General features: G+C 51.1%; 1 protein-coding gene across 2 annotated transcripts; it reads right to left on the bottom strand.

Moving 5' to 3' along the window:
- Nucleotides 1-22: 22 nt before the first annotated feature.
- PKM (pyruvate kinase M1/2) lies at nt 23-15,128 on the bottom strand. 2 transcript variants are annotated; one of them, XM_027697940.1, is made up of 11 exons: nt 15,031-15,051; nt 14,656-14,825; nt 14,207-14,298; nt 11,160-11,291; nt 10,770-10,956; nt 9,696-9,966; nt 9,258-9,408; nt 7,779-7,931; nt 3,530-3,696; nt 1,312-1,493; nt 23-791 (listed from the first exon to the last, which is right to left on the bottom strand). In XM_027697940.1, the coding sequence occupies exons 2-11, from the start codon at nt 14,804-14,806 to the stop codon at nt 685-687; spliced, it is 1,593 nt and encodes a 530-aa protein (XP_027553741.1). In that variant the 5' UTR covers nt 14,807-14,825; nt 15,031-15,051; the 3' UTR covers nt 23-684. The 2 variants fall into 2 exon arrangements, with proteins under 2 accessions (XP_027553741.1, XP_027553742.1); XM_027697941.1 differs by lacking the exon at nt 3,530-3,696 and adding an exon at nt 4,139-4,305 and having other exon boundaries at nt 489-791; nt 15,031-15,128.
- Nucleotides 15,129-18,566: the final 3,438 nt, after the last annotated feature.

The following is an 18,566-nucleotide window of genomic DNA, read 5'->3' on the forward strand; positions in this document are numbered from 1 at the left end:
CCAATGAGCAGATGAGCCCAGCAGGTGCTTCAGCTTCTCTTTATTGATGGACAGTTGTGCTCTCCCACCCCAGGGCCTGTCGGAGTGCTGGGTGAGGGGGGCAGGGGCTCTGGGGTGGTGGGGGGACACGACTAACACAGGAGACAACGCTGTAGGGGAGCACGGGAAGCTCTTGCTCGGAGTCAACACCCTCCTCCTGCCCCCCATGCCCAAAATAACCAGAGAGGGGGCTGGATTCACTTCGGACTGGGCCTGGGGAGGTGTGTGGCCCCATGGGAGGGGGTGAGTAGCAGCTTGCCTCGAGCGAGGGGTCTGGCGGAACCATTGACCACACATCACCTCTCTCCTTCCCCAACCCCCCAAAGCAGGGCCGGGAAAAGGACATTTTACACCCTGAGGACAGTCACCGGGAACCTCCTACGCCGACTCCAACACACATCAAGGCAGGACTTCACTACGGGGGAAAGGTTTTTTAAAAAACTAAACACTTCAAGTATATTTCTTTTAGTGATTTAAGGTCTCTTGCCCCTGCTGCTGCTGCTGCACTGGGTGGTGTTTAGCAACCTACATCCACTCTAGGGACAAGGAGAACAGCGCAAGCGATGGCTGGTCTAATGCAAGGGGAGAGGGGGAGGGAAGGTGGGAAGGGAGGTGGGCAGGGGAGGGGAAGGCTGAGTCTGGTGCTCAGGGAACGGGCACCACACGCATGGTGTTGGTGTAGCCGGAGCCAGGGCGCCAGCCTGTCAGCACAATGACCAGGTCGCCGCTCTTGAAGAACCCACGGGCTTTGCCTGGGAGAGAAGAGAGAGGGGTCAGAGCCCAGGTCCCACCCTGCCCCTCACCCACTTGTCACCAGATCCCTGAGCCACCAAAGCTGCCTGCCCCACGGCAGTCGTGGCTCCTGATGGGTATCAAGACATCCCCCCCCTACTTTCTGCTGTCCACCCATCTGCTTTGGGGTTCTCTGCCAACACAGAGCCTGGAATTCCACAACATAGGATTTAGAGGGGCTGGAGAACAGTCACCCCGCTCCAGGTTTCCCCTGTCTCTCAGAGCGATGAGTGTCACAGTTTCATCACTCATCACCTTAAAACCAACCCGATCTTCTGCACAAACCCCTTCTAAGGCAGCTGTGACAAACCCACTGCCCCATTTCCCAATCGGATGCTGCTGAGCTCATGCAACTACCACGGGTTTCCCAATGGGATCCGGTTACCACACAGGCAGCCAGTTCCTCTCCCTGTCACCCAGGGAGTGCCCACGTTCACCCCAAAGCCCCATCCGGGGGCTCAGGGCCCCCCCATCACTCACCGACATTCATTCCCAGGTTGACGCGCAGATCCACGTCCTCAGCCCAGGCGTCCTGGGCGGGGTCCTTGCAGAGCACGGGGAAGATGCCGCGGTACAGGTGGGCCTGGCGGGCTGTCTGCTCGTTGCGGGTGATGGCGATGATAGGGGCACGCGGGCGGTACCGCGACACCAGGTGTGCTGACCTGCGGGGAGAACACACCCAGTGGAGCCCCACGTGCCGGCACTGCCGCCAGAGGGGACGGAGAGGACACTGTGTATGGCCAGCAGGAGCACAAGCAACCCACAAGGGCTCCCCAGAACCCCTGCAGGGACATGAGGGATGGCCACCTTGGTGACCATCTCCACGAGGAGATGCCAGCCAAGAGCCACTCACCCACCAGTTTGACACAGCTGAACTCCCAGTTAGGCAACTGGGCGGACACCACCTCGCCTCCCAGTTCAGCAAGTGCCACCGGGGTGTTTTAGTCCCCAAACAAGCCTTTCTTTGTCTGTGTTGCTATGTTAAACTGGCAAGGCGCCATTTATTCCAGCCTCTCCAAGCAGGCCTTGGCATCTCAACGGGGGTCCCTGCAAGTTCCCTCTGTTTTGAGGAGCTCCCGGTTTCTGGGATGGAAAGAGCTGGTGCCAGCAGCACTCCCCGAAGCATGCCAAGGAGGAAGCCATCTGCCTCCCAGCCACCTGCTGAAGCAGCAAACAGGCCGGTTTTTCCACACACAGCTCTGCTCCTGCACCCAACGGGAAGCAAATGCAACAGAGCCCAAAATTTATACTGGGAAGTTGGGCACAGAGGCCTTAAAATAGCAGCAGCACACCCTGGGTGGGGACTACAGCTTCCCTTTCCCTGGACACATCTGCAAACAGAGAGAGATTCAAACTGTAAGGCCACAGCATCTACAGCTCCATCTTTCCAAGGGCCATGCCAGCATCTCCACTCGCTTCTGCAGCCTTGTTTAGTGGAGCCAAGCTCAGCCACACAGTTTGCTGCTCAAAGCAGGCAGCAGCAGATGCTCCAAGCACCCAACCACACGTGCCAGCTCTCAGACAATCCTTCCCACACTGTCCAAGCCGCCTCCCAGGAGCTCCAGGAGATCCACATACTCAAAGGGTTAACTGAATCCACAGCTAAAAATATTCAAAGGTCAGAGTTCAAAATCTCTTTAAAAAGGTCAACTGTAAGGCTAGAACCCTGGACAAAGATAAATTAGAAGCATGAGGGTAACCAGAACTTGACACTTATGGTTCCCTCATCTCTGCACAAAGTGGCTGCTCCAAATCATTTTAAGCTGTAAATTTAGGTGAAGGATTTACTGATGGTCCAGGTCTTCAGGTAGATTGTGCCCAGCACATAAAACCACACCTCTGCTGCTGCTCTACTGCTTTGGTGCGAATCCAGGGCGAGAAATCCCGATTTTCTTCCAGAAAGCAGCCTGAGACTTATGGCCAGATGTGCACTGGGAGGGGACAGCCTGATTCCTCTAGATGGAAGAGCTGATCCATGAGGCTCCAGCTGCCTTCCCACAACTGGAAGAACAGGTCTCTGTTGGGCAGCTGTCACCATTGCTGGACAGAAATCCCAAACTACATCACTCCAGCATGTCTCTCACCTGCAGCCACTGAGCTGCCAGACACCTGCCTGTGCAAAGATTATTTGCAGGCAGGCACAAGGAAGCTGGGAAGAGGAAATTTCCAAAGCTTTCCCTTTCCCTAACAACCCTAGGCTACACAGTCCCTCTTAGCTCCTTGGGCTCAGGCAAGCAGGGCTGATGCCCGCAAAGTTCAGCAAGAGACCAATAATTTGGATGCTATGAAAGGGCAAAGCCTTGATTTAAAAAAAAAAAAAAAAGAAAGTAGATTTTGCATCCACCGAACTTCTGCCTCACTGTTACATCGACGGTTTCTTGCCAAGAAGTTTGAAGTGGAGCTGCAACACTTATTTTCCCTTGGCTTTTTCAGCTGGCGCCGCTGGCAGAGCTGCCACTCACAGCAGCAAGAGGAAGCCAGGCTCGGAGCTGGTGCCACGCTGGCAGAGACAGGCTGAGGAACCCGGAGCACACGGATTGAGTCCATCTCCGAGGGACCAGCACTGCAGGCAGGCCTGGGCTCTCAGTCACTGCCAGAACCAGGTTCCACCTCTCTCTCAGGGCCATGTTCTTGGGATCCTCCTTCCCCCACCCTGTCACGTAGTTGGCTTGACCTGGGGGAACCTGTTCCCTCCTACCTTCCAGACTTGGTGAGGACAATAATGGCCCCGCTGCAGCACTTGAAGGACGCTTCCACAGCGCCAACAGCAGCGGCCTCGGTGGGGTCGCAGTTGAGGGGGGTCAGACGGCGCAGTTCCTCAAACAACTGCCTGTGAAAGATGGCGGCTTCGGCCTCCCGGGCAATCTATAAGAGCAACACGCATTCGGGATGACAACACTCACAGCACCACTCGGGCAGCACAGGGAGGGCGAGGTGCTCTGTCACAAGGTGGCACAGCAACACTGTCACCTCACGGCGAGCCCAGATTGAGCTCAACACGCCGGGGTGACGCCACAGCACTCGGCCACCCCAATGCCACATCCCTGGGGAGGAACCATTTGATTTCCCAGGTGTTCTTTTCCAAATGGTGGCACCTCGCCCTGCCGTGCCCACACTCAGGTGACACTCATGCCAACTGCCAGGCACTCTTGCTCTGCTCCTGCCTGCCGGGGTCCCTCCCTGGCACAAGTCAGCTCAGCCCACAGCAGTTACGCGAGGCCAGCAGGGGCTGAATTCCTGCAGTGTTAGAACGCAGCGTGTTTTTGCCATGGAAAGGGCTGGCCCTGAGCCCCTCTCCGAGCCCTACCTGCCGGACTCGGTCAGGACTAGCAGGGCTGCAGCTAAGCACTTAAAAGAGGCCTCCACCGCGCCCGCTGCCATGGCATCGGCAGGGTCCCTGTTGTTAACATTGAGCCGTAAAATCTCCTCGAAGAGCTGACGATGAAACATTGCGGCCTCGGCCTCCCGAGCGATCTGCAGCCCCCAGGGGAGGGAAGGAGGAGAACAGGAAAGAAGAGAAGGAAAGATATACCAGAGGAACATGAGATCACGTTAATTTGCCCAATCATCATAGTAATTCATGCAAGAGGGTATTAGGATCAAGCTGTGAAACTTTTTGGCTCTCAGGTTGTGAGTTTGCTGGATGCAACCCAGACTAACATCCAGCACACCGTGTGACTGGCAGGCCCCGGTCACCAGGCAGGCATTCCAAAGGTGGCTTCTCATTGCATTTTGGAGTCCTGTCAGAGCAGGCAAACACAGACTGCTTTTCAAGAAACAGAGCAAGCCAGCTCAGAGTCAGAACTTATTTTGTTACAGCTGTTTATGACTCCCTTGAGAGACTCTTGTGACACCTACAAGCCTGCCCACAGTCCTGCCTGCTATTCCTCAAGAATCTCTGTGGCTTGCTTTCATACTCTGCCAACACCACAGAGCTCTGCTGTAACAGTCTTCATGGAGCCAATGTGCAAATAATGCACTTTTAATGAGCCCTCAAGGTGGGACACTGGTCCTTCTCAGCTTTGTTAGATTTAATTTAACTTGAGAGCAAATAAAGATTTAGTTTAAGCTGAGAATCAATAAAGGTTTAGTTTAACTTGAGAGCCAAAGTTTCACCTCCAAGTGGGATATCAATCTCCCTTTTGGTAATAAGGAAATAAACAGGAACAAGTCTTCCTTATAGGGTTGTCACAACGTGGATGTTGAGGAGTTTGTACAGTGCCAGATGTGACAGATAAGAGGGACACAGGCACGACTAAGAACTTTCTGTTCCTGCTGAGCATTGGCAACAGGTTCAGTAACCTGCTCATCCCAGCATCCTGGGAATCACGCACACAAAAGACAGCTCCCATCTCAGGAGGTGCATTAGCCCCTGACAACCCGATAAAGAAGGCTTGCAGAGACTAGAAAAGCGTGCAAAGGTTGACCATGTTCAAGGACAACTTCATCAAGTTATTTCAGAAAGGGAGCAGCCACTATACAAAAAGCACAAGTTCCCGTTTAATTAGAGATCAATGTGTCATTATAGTGAAAGCTTTGGAGTTAAAAAGTCAAGAATTTTCCTACTCCAGTGTTAATGATTTATTTTATATGATGCTGGGAATTATCCCTTCCACAGCTATCAGTTTAAGCCAAAGCAGTTAAGTATCTTATGTCTAAAAATAACAGGACACATGGGGCAGGCCAGAATAGTAGGTTGGTGCCAACTCGTCCTCAAGCCGTTTGTTACTGCTGGCTTTAGATAAAATGGGAGTATTTGCCTCAAAACATTCACTCCAAATGCAGGAGCTGGGAGCCAGGCAGTTTATCTTCAGCCCTGGTGCAAAGGCAGCAGCTCTGTGTAGCACACAGGGTAAACCCAAGCTTAGCAGGAAGCCTGCATTCCCCAGGTGTAATGGAACATGGGAATACACGTGTCTGCTTTGGCACGGCTGCAGAGGGACAGCAATCCTTAACTCCACCCCAAAGCTGGATCTGCTCATGCAGGAATGGCTATACAGGGTTGGTGCACGGTTGGAAATACCTGCGAAGGTGGGAGAAAGGGAAATGGAGTGGCTGTTTAAACCTTGGTCCCCTCAAACAGCACAGACAGGGTGGTGTTCGAAGACCAGTGTGGATCATGGACTTGAATGGGAAGGAAGCCCACTCGCATTAGCAGGAATCAGCCTGCCCAGTATTTGGAAGCTTACCAATTAGGTGGAAACACCCCCCTGCTCTGGCCATGCTGCAGGTCTCCAGGCTGTGGTTACTCAGGGCATTACTGCTGGGCTTGACTAACACCAAGGGAAACAGCTCAGAGGAAAGATCCTGGCTGTTCTGGGATGTGCTCCTACCATCAGAGTTGGCACCTTGCTGCCTGGAACATCTTACATTCAACAAAGGGAATCTGTGTTTCAGTTTCTGCACTGAGGGTTAAAGCCTTCAGTGTTTCCCCAGGGGCTGGTGGAATGAACAGCACTATCCCCAGGTCTGCAGGAAGAGGGAAGCAGGTGCAACAGGTCCTGAACTCAGGCTACAGATACAACACAACCTGCCCAGGTCAAGGAATTAATGCCAGGATGGAAAACCAGGTGTAAGGTTTGCTGCAGCAAGTTCCCAACTCTTGGTAGGAAGTCACCCCTTGTGATTTAAGGGGTGGAAAATGAGGGAGAAGCTTTTAGATGCACTGTTAGCATTTGGCCTGGAAAGGAGCAGTCACTGCCCAGTCATATTTTGCATTTGCCTTGTGCAAAAAACACCACTCCATATTGAGATAAAAGGTATTTAGGTAACACACTGCAAACCAACACTGGCTGAGTTGATTAATCCATAAAATCTGAACTGCAAATAAAACTAGTGAGAGTTAGAACTGGTGAGAGTTATCACTGCTGTGATTCACAGCACTGCTAATTGGGGAGCAGCAACACTTGTAGGTACTTGACATCAGGCTTTTATCAGCTGAAACTTGAAGCAGAGCAGAGGTTTCTGGCAGTTCAGGCATGTAAAAATATGGTGCTGTCAGTACTCATGCAACAAACCCCCCCCAACACCGAGCACACACCAGGTACTGAACGCAGCAGTGCTGTAAACCAGCCCCAGGAGCCTCCCCCACCCCCTCCCACACTGCAGTCAGCCAAAACCTTGCATTATCTACAGATAAACTGCTTAAGCAGCTCCTTGACCTTGCAGAAGTTTAAGGCATTAATATGCCACTGCAATAGGACAGTGGACAAAACTTCTATCAAGGTAATGGCAAAACCCTCTTTACCCTGTCCTAAGCAAAAAGAAATGAGAAGTTCCATATGTCAGAGCAGCTTTAAACTCTGCCCGACAATAGTTTGGAGCACAAAAACCAAGGTGCCGGGCCCTCAGGACCATATTTGGTCAATAAAAACCCACCCACAGAAGAGTGTAAGCAAAGAAATGCCAATTTTGGGTGGCTGGGCACATTTTGGTCCCCATGTGTTGCAGGATTCAAATTGTGTGAACAATTTCTATTGCATTTCTGTAGGCCTTGCTTGACATGACTTTAGAAGTTGTAAGCTGTAATGTTTATACTTATAGACTGTGTGAAAATATGTAATGTTTATACTTGTTAGCTGTGTGTCTATAAGGTTTGAGAACATAGTATGTTTATAGCAAGAAAGCCTTGAGAAAGTACAGATAAAGGTACACCTGCAGATTTCAGAAAGCCCCTAATTATGAAGGCCTCTACATGCCAAGTATGATTCCAGGCCGCGTGGACAGAACATCAGGTCCAATGAACTGGAGACACGAGACGCGTGTACAGACTGAGCTATCCAATCACCTTGTTGTAAGCATGTGCTCAAAACAAACTAAACTGTATAAAAGTTGACTTATTTAAATAATAAATGGGACATTTTGCCTGATCATATTGGTCGTTTGCATGTGTTCCTGAGCTCTCCGCCCACACCCATGTGCCTGGCCCAGGGCAGGGCAGGACTCACCGCGTGCTGCATGCGCACGGCCTCCAGAGGGTAGTCGCCCTTGGCTGTCTCCCCGGACAGCATGATGCAGTCTGCGCCGTCCAGCACCGCGTTGGCCACGTCGCTGCCCTCGGCGCGTGTCGGTCGCGGCTTCTTGATCATGCTCTCCAACATCTGGAAGAGAGCAACCCAGAGAGGTCGAGGTGCTGCCCAAAGGAAACAGCTGCTTTTTCATTAGTGCACTTCAATGCTCTTGATAGGCAGCATCCCACTTTCTGCCCACCCTAAGAACTCTGGGAGAAGAGTTCTCTGTGGGCATGGAACAGAGAGGCGCCTGGTCCCTAAATCAGCTCTGAATTTAAGCAAGGAAAACAACCCATTTAGTTTTGTACCCACTGTACATTTATTCCTTTTCCAGGGAAATTTAACCCACAGAACATCCCAGACACGACAATCCAACTTTTTAATTAAACTTTCCAGCATAAGGCTTGGTCCAAGGAACCCAGAGCTCTTTAGAGCAGAGTGTGGCATTACACGTTTTTTTGGAAGCTCAGATCCAGTCATACATTCCCAAATTTGGGCTTTTTACACCTAGAAATCAGAAAGAGCAAGGTCTGACCCAATAAAGTCACCTTCATCCAGCACACTATTTCAAATGTTTTAGATAATATGTACAGGGATATGAAGTCAGAACAGCCAACTCCACGAGCTTCCTAAGCATCCACTCTCAAGAGAGTGAAAAACAGGACAGCTTTCCATGAGGTCAGCTCTTCCTAACCCTTCTCCACACATCCAAGCCTGTCCAGCTCTCCTGTCTTCCTCAGCTTTCCCCAGCTGGATCTCACCACTGCGCAAACGCCGCTCATATCCCATGGGGCACTGCCTGAGGCAGCATTCCAGCTGCATTTCAGTAGCAATACAGGCAAAAGAAGGAGCATATGCCACTGCACATCCAGAATTTTGTCTGATGACTACTGTCCAGGGACAGTGTTTGCTTCCACAGCCTGTGTGCAGAGCAAGCACAGCAGTAAACCAGCTCTCTCAGTGCCTGAGGACTGTCTGCACGTGATCCCTACTGCTCCCAGAATAAGGAGATGGATCTTTCACTCAGTTCCTTGTGATGTTGCAGTGTGGGTGCATCTTCTAAGATACCTGGAAGCCTGGGCAAGTCTTCCCTATCAGGCACAGATGTGCTGTCACAAGATGCCAAGGCAAATTGTGCCAGTTTTCCCCAGAATATGTTCAGTCAGCCCGAAAGGCTCATTATCTCATGATGTTTTGAGGTGTAAAACCTTCAGCAGGCACCCAAGAGGTCCTGTAACCTTACTGGGGAGGTTCCCAAACACAGAAGTGCCTCAACATGAACTCCTCAGCTATGAGCAAAACCCCTTTGCTCTTGGCATCTCACTGTCTAATCAACGCCACCAAGCCATGGCAGCTCCCAACATTCCCTCCTGGTCAGATTCCGGCCATGAGGAGCTAACGGTGCATTTGCAGTACCTGAGTGGCACAGATGATGGGTTTGCCAGCCCTGTTGCAGCGCCCAATCATCATCTTCTGGGCGAGGAAGACTTTTTCAGCTGGGATCTCGATTCCCAGGTCACCACGGGCCACCATAATGCCATCGCTGGCCTCCATGATCTCATCGAACCTGACAGCGAGACAAGAGCTGTGTTATCCCATTTGTTCTGCAAAGCACCTTCCCATCTGCTCTGTCCTCCTCTTCTGGAAGGGAGCGTCGATCCAGAGCGCCATGAGCACACGGTCTTTCCACAGGCTGTGTGTGTTCCTGCAATGCCAAGGAAGGAGGAAGAAAGCCAAGACCAAGGCATAGCACATGTTCAGAGCTACACAAAGCTGTCTAAAGCTACAGGAAGGGAGCGTGAGTTGATTTATTTCAGCCTGACAAACCTGAAGTGCCCCCTGCCCAAAGCTCACCTGCGCACACCCTCGTGGTTCTCGATCTTGCTGATGATCTTGATGTTCTTTCCCTTCTCCCCCAGCACCTTCCTGACAGCGTGGACGTCGGAGGCTTTGCGGATGAAGGAAGCAAACACCATATCCACGTTCTGCTCCACACCGAATTTGAGGTCCTGAATGTCCTTTTCAGAGACGGCGGGCAGGTCGACGGCAGCGCCGGGCAGGTTCACGCCCTTCTTGCTACCGAGCATCCCGCCGTTCTCGACCTCAGTCATGACATAGTCCTTGCCTGAAACGCGTGTTCCCACAGTCAGTGCTTGCCAGGAAGCTCCCACTACTGGCTCCCACCTCCCCTGCCTGGGAACAGCAGTTTCAACAGCAACACACAAGATAAAAAAGAACAGCATGTCCCTTCAGAGCATTTGTGTACCACACAAGCTCCCAACCAACCCTTGGGAATGCAACACATTGGTTTAAAACAACTTCTAGGTGTTCTTGGAGAAGACGCCAATTGTTTTGTGCAGGAGGTTGGCAATGTCTTCCCCCCAAAAGGCTCCCAGGTTGCACCTCTGCACACAGGAACCCTGTTACACCAAACTGAGCAGCTCAAAAGCCTCACCTCAGTGTCCATACACGCTCAGGGACTAGAGGCTCCAGCACTTTAGGGAGCACTATAAAGGGAATATCATGGAACTACCCTTGCCTCTAAATTCCCAGTTAAAGCAGGTTCTGTCTCTAACCACAAAACTCAGGGTCTGTCCTGTAGAACTAGTTAAATCCTGCATTAAGAGCATGAATTACCTTGGCTGAGCAGGCTTTGACCATGAGCTGTGGTATGGCCCTACAACATGTCCCCCTTTGAAGAGAGGTTTTAGAAGCCAGCCCAGGGAAACCCAGCTAAAGTTAGTTTTTGGAAAATTCCTACACTTAACGTAGAGAAAGTTTGGTTTTAAAGTCTCACTACAGCATCAAGAACCATGTCCTCCTTTCTTTAATACACAACTGCAAGCTAAAAAGCAGTTACTGGAGGGAAAGCACAAACATGTTCCAAGAAAAAACCAAGCAGGCATAACTGGAATGGCTGTTACCCACCTTTCTCCTTAACCACCAAGGAAATCAGACCGTCATCCACGTAGATTTTGCTGCCAACATCTACGACCTTGGTGAGATTCTTGTAGTCCAGCCACAGCGTGTTCTCGTCGCACTTCTCCATGAAGGCATCGTCCAGGGTCACTTTGAGCGGTGCGCCCCTTTTCAGCTCCACTTCTGCTGTGCCACTCTGGGTGTCAAAATGTGTGTCAGCAAAACCAGGAAAAACCAGCACACAACTACCTCCCACCCTGCAGCAGTTCATCCAAACTTTTGGTAGGTGTTGTGTTACCTCGTTTCCTAGGATATTTTTTGTTTGGAAAAGGCCACAAGCTTAGCATGATAACGAGTCTCATTAGGTGAAAAAAGTGGGATAAAGAACCAGCAACTTACTCCCTTAATGAGTCCAGTTCGGATTTCAGGTCCCTTGGTGTCCAGTGCAATAGCCACAGGTCTGTAGGTGATGGGATCAGAGGCAAAGCTCTCTGTGGCTTCTCGCACGTTCTTGATTGTGCCCTCATGATACTGGCAAGGAAAAAGAGATGGGAATGTTCAGGCCATTTCTACTCCATTGCTTATGGAAAAGATTCCGAGATACTGCTCAAGCTGAGAGCTTTGCTTTCACATGATGCTCAGTTTCAGTTCTACCTTCAAAATTTAATCCAGATTAAGCTTCCAGAAAACCAGAGCGTAAGGATAAGGCCTTCCTGTCATGAAGGTAGAGTCTGGAAATTATCTGGCTGTGCCTTCAGTTCTAATTCCAGAAGGACAACTCAAGGAGAAGCCCAGGGGCCCGGCTGAAGTGATTTGCCATCAGGAGACACGCTCACCAATTGAAGGTGGTTTACCAACCAACAGGCCTTTAGGAGCGACATTTCCAAAAGTTTTGCTGAACACCTGCCTATTCAACACAGCAGAACATCATCAGATGGATAACTGTGTGCATGGAAAGACACCTGGATGGCAGAAGAATGTCACAGCTAAGCCACTCTCACCTGTGCCTGTGCTCCTCCCCCATTCAGGGCACCAAAGGGAAGATGCCATTCCCCACTCCCTTCATTACCAACTCCCACACACACTTCTAGCCTGACCCACAATCAGTCCCACAGGTGGACAAGCCTTTCATTACTTCTTTGGCTGAAATTTCCCCAAGTGACAAAGGATTTGCAAAGGGGATGTTATCCATGTAAATATTTACATTTTATTTCAGAAGCCAAAGCAATCACAGCAGGAGTTCAATGGTGCAGCACCACACACCCAGCTTCCAAACCTCCACATGTATGAGAGCATTTTGCTAATGCTGCCAGTTTTGGGACAGTTTTCTGGGAAAAATCACATCCTAATCCCTCAAATGTGCTTTGAATGGCCAGCGGATCAGTTTACTTTACTTGTTCAAACAACATTAAGAGATAACCTGAACTACTTACAACTAGGAAGAGTTGTGTAACGCTTGACAGACTGTTGCAGATAAGAAATACCCTTTCCCCTCTCCGTATCCACAGTGACAAAGTTCGGCCTGACTTGCCTGGAACACCTGGCTCCTTTTGATCTGACTTCACCTGGAACATCCCGCTGCCTCGTGAAACTCACGCCCTCAACACGAGCCCTGCACACCAACCTGAGCATCTCAGGGGCAATAATCCAGTGCCAGGAAGGTGAGGCTGGAAAAAGCCATGCTAAAGTTCACGTGTGTGCCCTTGGCCAGAGATAACCAACAGCTGATAACTCCTTAGGACAGGAAAATGATTAAGTTTATTGACTGAGTGTGCAAGCTGGGACTGAGACGGCCTTGACCCTTCCAGGCACCGCAGCCTGGGATGCAGCACAGAAACCATGCCTGAATGGTCCCATTAAACTTATCTGATCCCAGGCATCTGGGATTTTTCCATTTTAGTTTGATATCAAGGACTGACTGAGCCTGACTTCCTGAAGAGTTATATATGCAGAATGGGAATGCAGGCAGAGCTGGAAGTAAAAGCCATTTTTACTCTATGTAAAAGGGTGGCAGGCAGGTGCCAAAGCATCTCTGCAAAAGTTGAATCCCCAGTAAATACTTTGGGGTGGACACCAGAAGTGAGGCACTTGTGACAGACAAAGACTCTGTGGGGCTTCACTGGAAACTGCAGCTTTCGAGAAACCAAGAGGGGACACAAACTTAGGACTGGCTACAGCTGATGGTCCCACTCCACAAGAGATGACAGCTGGACCAGAGCCTGCAGTAACCCAACCTCATCTGTTTGAAATGTGCAATTAGACCTCACCCAAAGCCACACTCCCTTGTCCTCAACCTCAGCCAACAAGCTCACAGACCACAGCAGCCACTCTGCTGGGCAGTAACGGTGTGAAAATTCCCAGTTTCAGCCTGGCCACCAACTCCCTGATGTGTCACCTGGCCCAAGAGCCACCCGGCTGCAGGATTTGACTACCAGGAGGCAGAGTTGCTCCACACTTTCTCCAAGCAGATTTCCCAACTGCAGGCCCTGCACAGATGCTATCCCAGGGTGTTTAGTCAAGGTCTGGCGGTTGCCCCCAGTTAAGTCAATTCTGACACTGCCCTTTAAAGGTCAGTGAATGTGAGAGGCCAAGCTGTTACACACCACGAGGCTTATGGGTCAGTAAGTAAAGCCACCTACAGCTGCTACTGGGTGACATTTTGAGAGCTGGAAAGGAGTCAGGGTTAAAAAAAAAAACCTCAGCAGAAAGGCAACCTGGAATGGGATCCTAAACTCTTCCAGTATCACTGAGGATCTCAGCTATTTATAGCAGTAAGGGCTTGTCTATCATGGAGAATGCTGGTTCCTTCTGACCTTACTCTTTCTAAGCTCACCATGCCATGTCCCAGGACCCTCCTGAGGGCCAGGAACGCAACTGGAGCAGCTGGTGAGCCAGAAAACTCAGTAGTCCATTCTTCCCACTGGGCACAGTAATTACATCAAATCACTAACGGATCCGTTTTGAGACAGGGTTATTCACTAATGACCTGCTTGCAAAACCCCCAGCAACGAAACAAGTGAGATGAACTGATAGTGTGACCTCCTGCTGAGGTGCAAAACAGCAGTAGCAAAACAGGGGCAGGTGTTTTTGGCTTCTGCTGCTTCTTTGTGCAGTGAACAGCAGCATGTGAGGAAGAACTGAAGTATTTCATGGCAAGCAGTTGGCACACAGTGCCAAATCCCAGTTACCTGGCTCCCTGGTGCAGGGAAGGGCGTGGAACCAACCTGAACTGCTTTCAAAATGGCTCAGAAAACACACTTGAATGTTATCAGCAATTACGCAGGCTCGGTATGTACAGTGTGCTTTCCCCAAAAGCAGAGCTATTTTGCCTTCCCACACCAAGGCTGGTCTGGATAAAGCTGGATTTCCCTCTTCCATAAGGGACAGGGCCAGCAGACACACACACAGCCCAGTCAGGGCTGTATGAGCTCAGACCCCACCCTTACCTCGTGGGTGCCGTGAGAGAAGTTGAGGCGGGCAACATTCATTCCAGATTTAATCATTTCCTTCAGCTTCTCCACGGAGCGGGAGGCTGGGCCTAGGAGGAAGAAACAGTTTGAACATTAACTTTGTAAAAATAATGAGGTAACCCACACACAGCAAGCTGTTTCATGTGGAAGAGAAAAGGTAACTGGATACCGGCTTGCTCAGCACTGCAGCAGCAAAGGTAGTTTTAACTTGCCCACAGAACCCAAGCAATTCCCATTTCCCTGGGTACTGGAATCACTCCCAGCAGTACCATGGGTTAGGCAAACATGGGAAAGTCGTGTTCCTTCACCACACAAGTTCAGCCCTGGCAAGGGATGAAAGCTGGATCCCTCTCACAATTTCCCTAACAGGTTTCACCCAGGTGTGGGTTCTTGCTGCGATTCTCCCCTATCCAGGAATCACCTACCAATGGTGCAGATGATGCCAGTGTTCCTGGCGATGGTGGGCTCCGAGTCGATGTCCAGGCGGCACATGTGCTCCAGGAAGGTGTCTGCCATGGCAGCATGGAGCTGCTGAGTCTGGATGAAAGCGGTCCCTGCATCATGGTGCTTCGACATGGTTGCTCGATTCCTGTGTCTGGAAGGGAAGAAAGCGCTGCCAGGTTTGGGAATCACCCCGACCTGCCCAGCAAGTAGAGACACCAACACACCCACGTGATGAATATGGAGGTAACGAGAAAGCTGCTACTGGGTCAGACTTTATGTTCCTACTTGAGAGTCTTAACAGGCAAGACACATTTCTATTTCCATGTCATCCCCCACATGGACCACGCAAAGCTCACCTGCCTTCTATGCAGATGTTCCCTTCATAGCTTCTCTTCATTGCCAGTCTTCCCTTGGAGCTACACAACGCAACAAAATTCAAGCACTTGAGTGCACAGGCAGAGGTTCTGCCTCCTCCCTCCCAGCTCTCCAGTCATTCCTCTACAAGCCTCGACTGCGCTTCCTATCCCAGCCGGGACCGGGGCAGCTCGGCACTGGCGTGACTGCGGCATGCCCCGACACGGGCAATCCTCTGCCCAGAGCACCTAATCATGGCAAAGCCTGCCTAAGCCTAAACCCCAGCCTCTAAGCCTGGACAAGCAAGCAGACTTGAGTTGATTAAACACAGCACCTTGGTAAAGAACATGTAAAAGACCGAAGATTTCTTTAAAACGTTCAAAGTCCCTCTTTGACTGAAGACACTGTGGGTCTCCCCTGCCCCCTGACCCAGGGTAGCTGAAAACCAACATAAAGTTTAAAACTGGTTATTTTTGCAAAATTTGGATTAAAAAACCTCCCTGAACTCAGGCTGCTTGGCTCCTCAGGACTAGAGCATCCCCACAACAGCAGGAACAGCCCATAACTCCAAGAGGAAGCTGAGCTGAAGCTTAACTGTCCACTGGGATGGGAGGACACTCATTTCCCAGCAGTGCTGGTGCCCCCAGGCATTTCTAATTGCAGTAATTTTGTTCTCAGGTAGAAGCGGGCAACTAAAAGCTCTTTGTTTCTTGGACCTGCCCAGGTGAGAATCCAAAAGCCTTGGTGAGGGAGGGATGCGAGGTGGTGGCTACTGGCATGGACAGATCACACATTTTGGCTTCAAATATTGGTCTGACTTCAAACTCCATCCCCTGGGCATGCAGGGGATATTCACAGCAGGCGTGAGCTGCCTTCTACAAGATGTGCTTGTAGAAACGTGGGTTGTGGCTCAGCTAAAGGCTGGGACAGAGCAGGGACTGAGCAGGGTTTTTGTTCTGCCCACCCCAGGCAGATAAAGCCCCCCAATAACCCACTGAGCAATGTGAGAGGCACGCACCAGCTCAGCAGGCTCAGCTCTGGCAGAGGCACTAACGGGCCCAAAAGCTCTGTCAGAGCTGAGCAGAAGGACAGCTGTGCCCTCCCGGCCTGCCCTGAGCCGGCTGGTGCCGCAGCGGCTCCTCCCCTGCTCTGCAGCCCTTCCTCACATACGTGCAGCTCCTCGCGCAGCCAGCCCTGACTCACCATCGTTGCTGCCATGCAGCACTGGGCGCCCAGGCCACACAAAACCATAATTTGACCTGGCAAAGCCTCTTTTCCCTCAGCCCTGCCAGAAGCTGCTGATTCACTGGAGTCACTACACGAAGGTCTGCCCACATGAAAAACCCAACGAAGACTCATTATTATAGGAAAACTCTCTGGTCAGCCCTGAAACACTGTTGTTTCAGCACTCTAACACTTGCTGCTGCATCCTCCGACACCTGCAGCGCAGCGCCGGCTTCTCTAGATGCCAAAACCAACAAGCCTTTGCTGGGAAATCACCTCCACGCACAGGCGAGCAGGTCTGCACAGCTTCTAGGAACACAAGGAATAGGGAACAACGGGATCCTGACACAGAAACTGCACCCACAGCGGGACTTGGAAGTTCGTAACAATAGCCAGGTGAACTCTCCCTGCCTCATGGAAATCCCCCACCCACTCAAGTCATTTGCAAATACAACTTTAAGCCCTCTTAAGTATTTTATAAAGAGAAAGGAAAAGTTCACTTCCCAGTTAGAATCTCCTTCATAACTTTCCAGCAGTTCAGTGAGCTCAGAAAAGGTAACCGGAGACATCATGACCTTGTCCAGGGTCGAGAGCAGAAACGCAGGAGCCAAAAAGTGTCCCAAACGCCCATCTGCCCTCAGTGCTGGGGCCACAACCAGCAAAATTCACTTCTTAGTGCTCCCTCCGGCCTCCCATCACCGCACATTTACAAGGCAGCGATTGAATTCTACTGGAATGACCAGTCTTATATTTATAACAGGAATGTCTGGCATTTCCCACCACTCTGCTTTTTTTAAAATCAGAGCAGCAAGGACACCTGAAAACAGAGCTCTCAGTCTGGGCTGAGCACGGAAGGGGGGTAAGCAATACCCTAACAAAGCCTGTATGCTTCCAGCACTGAATAAACCTGAATTCCTTCCCTGAGGAATAATGATTAAATCCCCAAGTTTATTACTTGGGCTGCCTGTGCTACAGGCAGGGCGTCCTAATGATGTCTGGTATCTCCCCAGCTCCTGAATATTCCAGAATGAGCCGTTTGAGGTCAGGACTGGTTTTGCAGTAGCCAGGTGACTAATTCCAGCCAGCTCACCCCACTGGTCAGCCAAGAAAGCCTAAAATCACAGCACCTCCAGATGTGCCCTTGGGGATGGAGAAACGAGAGGGAGCAACAACCCCCACCCTGGCAATTCCCACCCAGGGCCAAGTCTGTTATCGGTGACAACGGGAAGTGGAAACTCCAGCAGGGACTGGGACTGTCCCCAGGCCACACCGGCAGAGCTGTGTCACTGCCTGGAGGAACTGCAGCGAGAAGGGGGGGGGTGTGCTCCTGGGGGGGTGATGATTCTGGATTTACAGCTCAGCCTCACTCACACAACCTCTCTGATGCTGCAGAATGACGCTGCTCATGCCCAGGGCCTCCAGCTAGAGGCAGAAATGGTCTGAGTTAGTGCTTAGGCCAGGGTTATGAAACCAGGCAGCCTTCAGATTCCCAAAAAAAGATTACGAAAACATCAGCTTTGCTCATTCCAGAGGCGAAAGGCACTCAACAACAGAGAAATGCAGCTGCTTGGCATCCCCTCTTGAGGGAGGGAGCGCAGTACGAGGTGCTGTCGCGACGTTACGTAAGTACAAAATGGCCACCCCAAAACACCACTCCTTTTCTGCAAGCCTGGATGGGACCCAGAAGCCACCACCCGCTCCTGGCTGGCCAAAGCTTCCCCCGGCAGCGAGCTGGGGATCCCCGGGAGGAGAGCCCCACAAAAGGGATCGCTCTCCAGCTTTTAGGCAATAGAAAAGTCGGGCCCGAGAGACAGCAGCACTTTCCCTGTGTGCTGCTGGCTCAGCAGAGCTGCCCTCCCAGCAAGGCAAACGCATAGAGGAGGCTTAACTAAAAAAATAAGGAGAGGAGGCGACAAGCATCGGATGTTGGGTGACGAGAAAGACTTATCTCGAGGGTATTTGTAGGACACACCTACAGGCTTTATCTTGCAGAGGATAAGGAGCCTTTCAGCCCAGCAAAAAGCACCTGGCTGCCTTCAGGCAAGCTGTAAAAACCTGCTTTACATGATAAAAGGAAGTTTTGGGTCTTTTTTTTAACATTTAAACAGGTGGAAGTGTAGCTCCCTGCGCTGCATGCCCCCTCCAGGATGAAGGTCGCTGCACGTGGCAGCGCCCCGGTACTGCAGCCCCATTCCCTACGTGCCATCCATCACCACATGCTGCGGCTCCATCTTCCCCTGGGAAAACAACGGGAGATAAAGGAGCAGCACGTGCTCCGTCCGGCCTGGGAAATGTCTTGTTCCCACCAAATTCA

The sequence above is a fragment of the Neopelma chrysocephalum genome, unplaced genomic scaffold, assembly GCF_003984885.1.
Source record: "Neopelma chrysocephalum unplaced genomic scaffold, ASM398488v2 Primary Assembly neopelma1_124, whole genome shotgun sequence".
Taxonomy (NCBI): domain Eukaryota; kingdom Metazoa; phylum Chordata; class Aves; order Passeriformes; family Pipridae; genus Neopelma; species Neopelma chrysocephalum.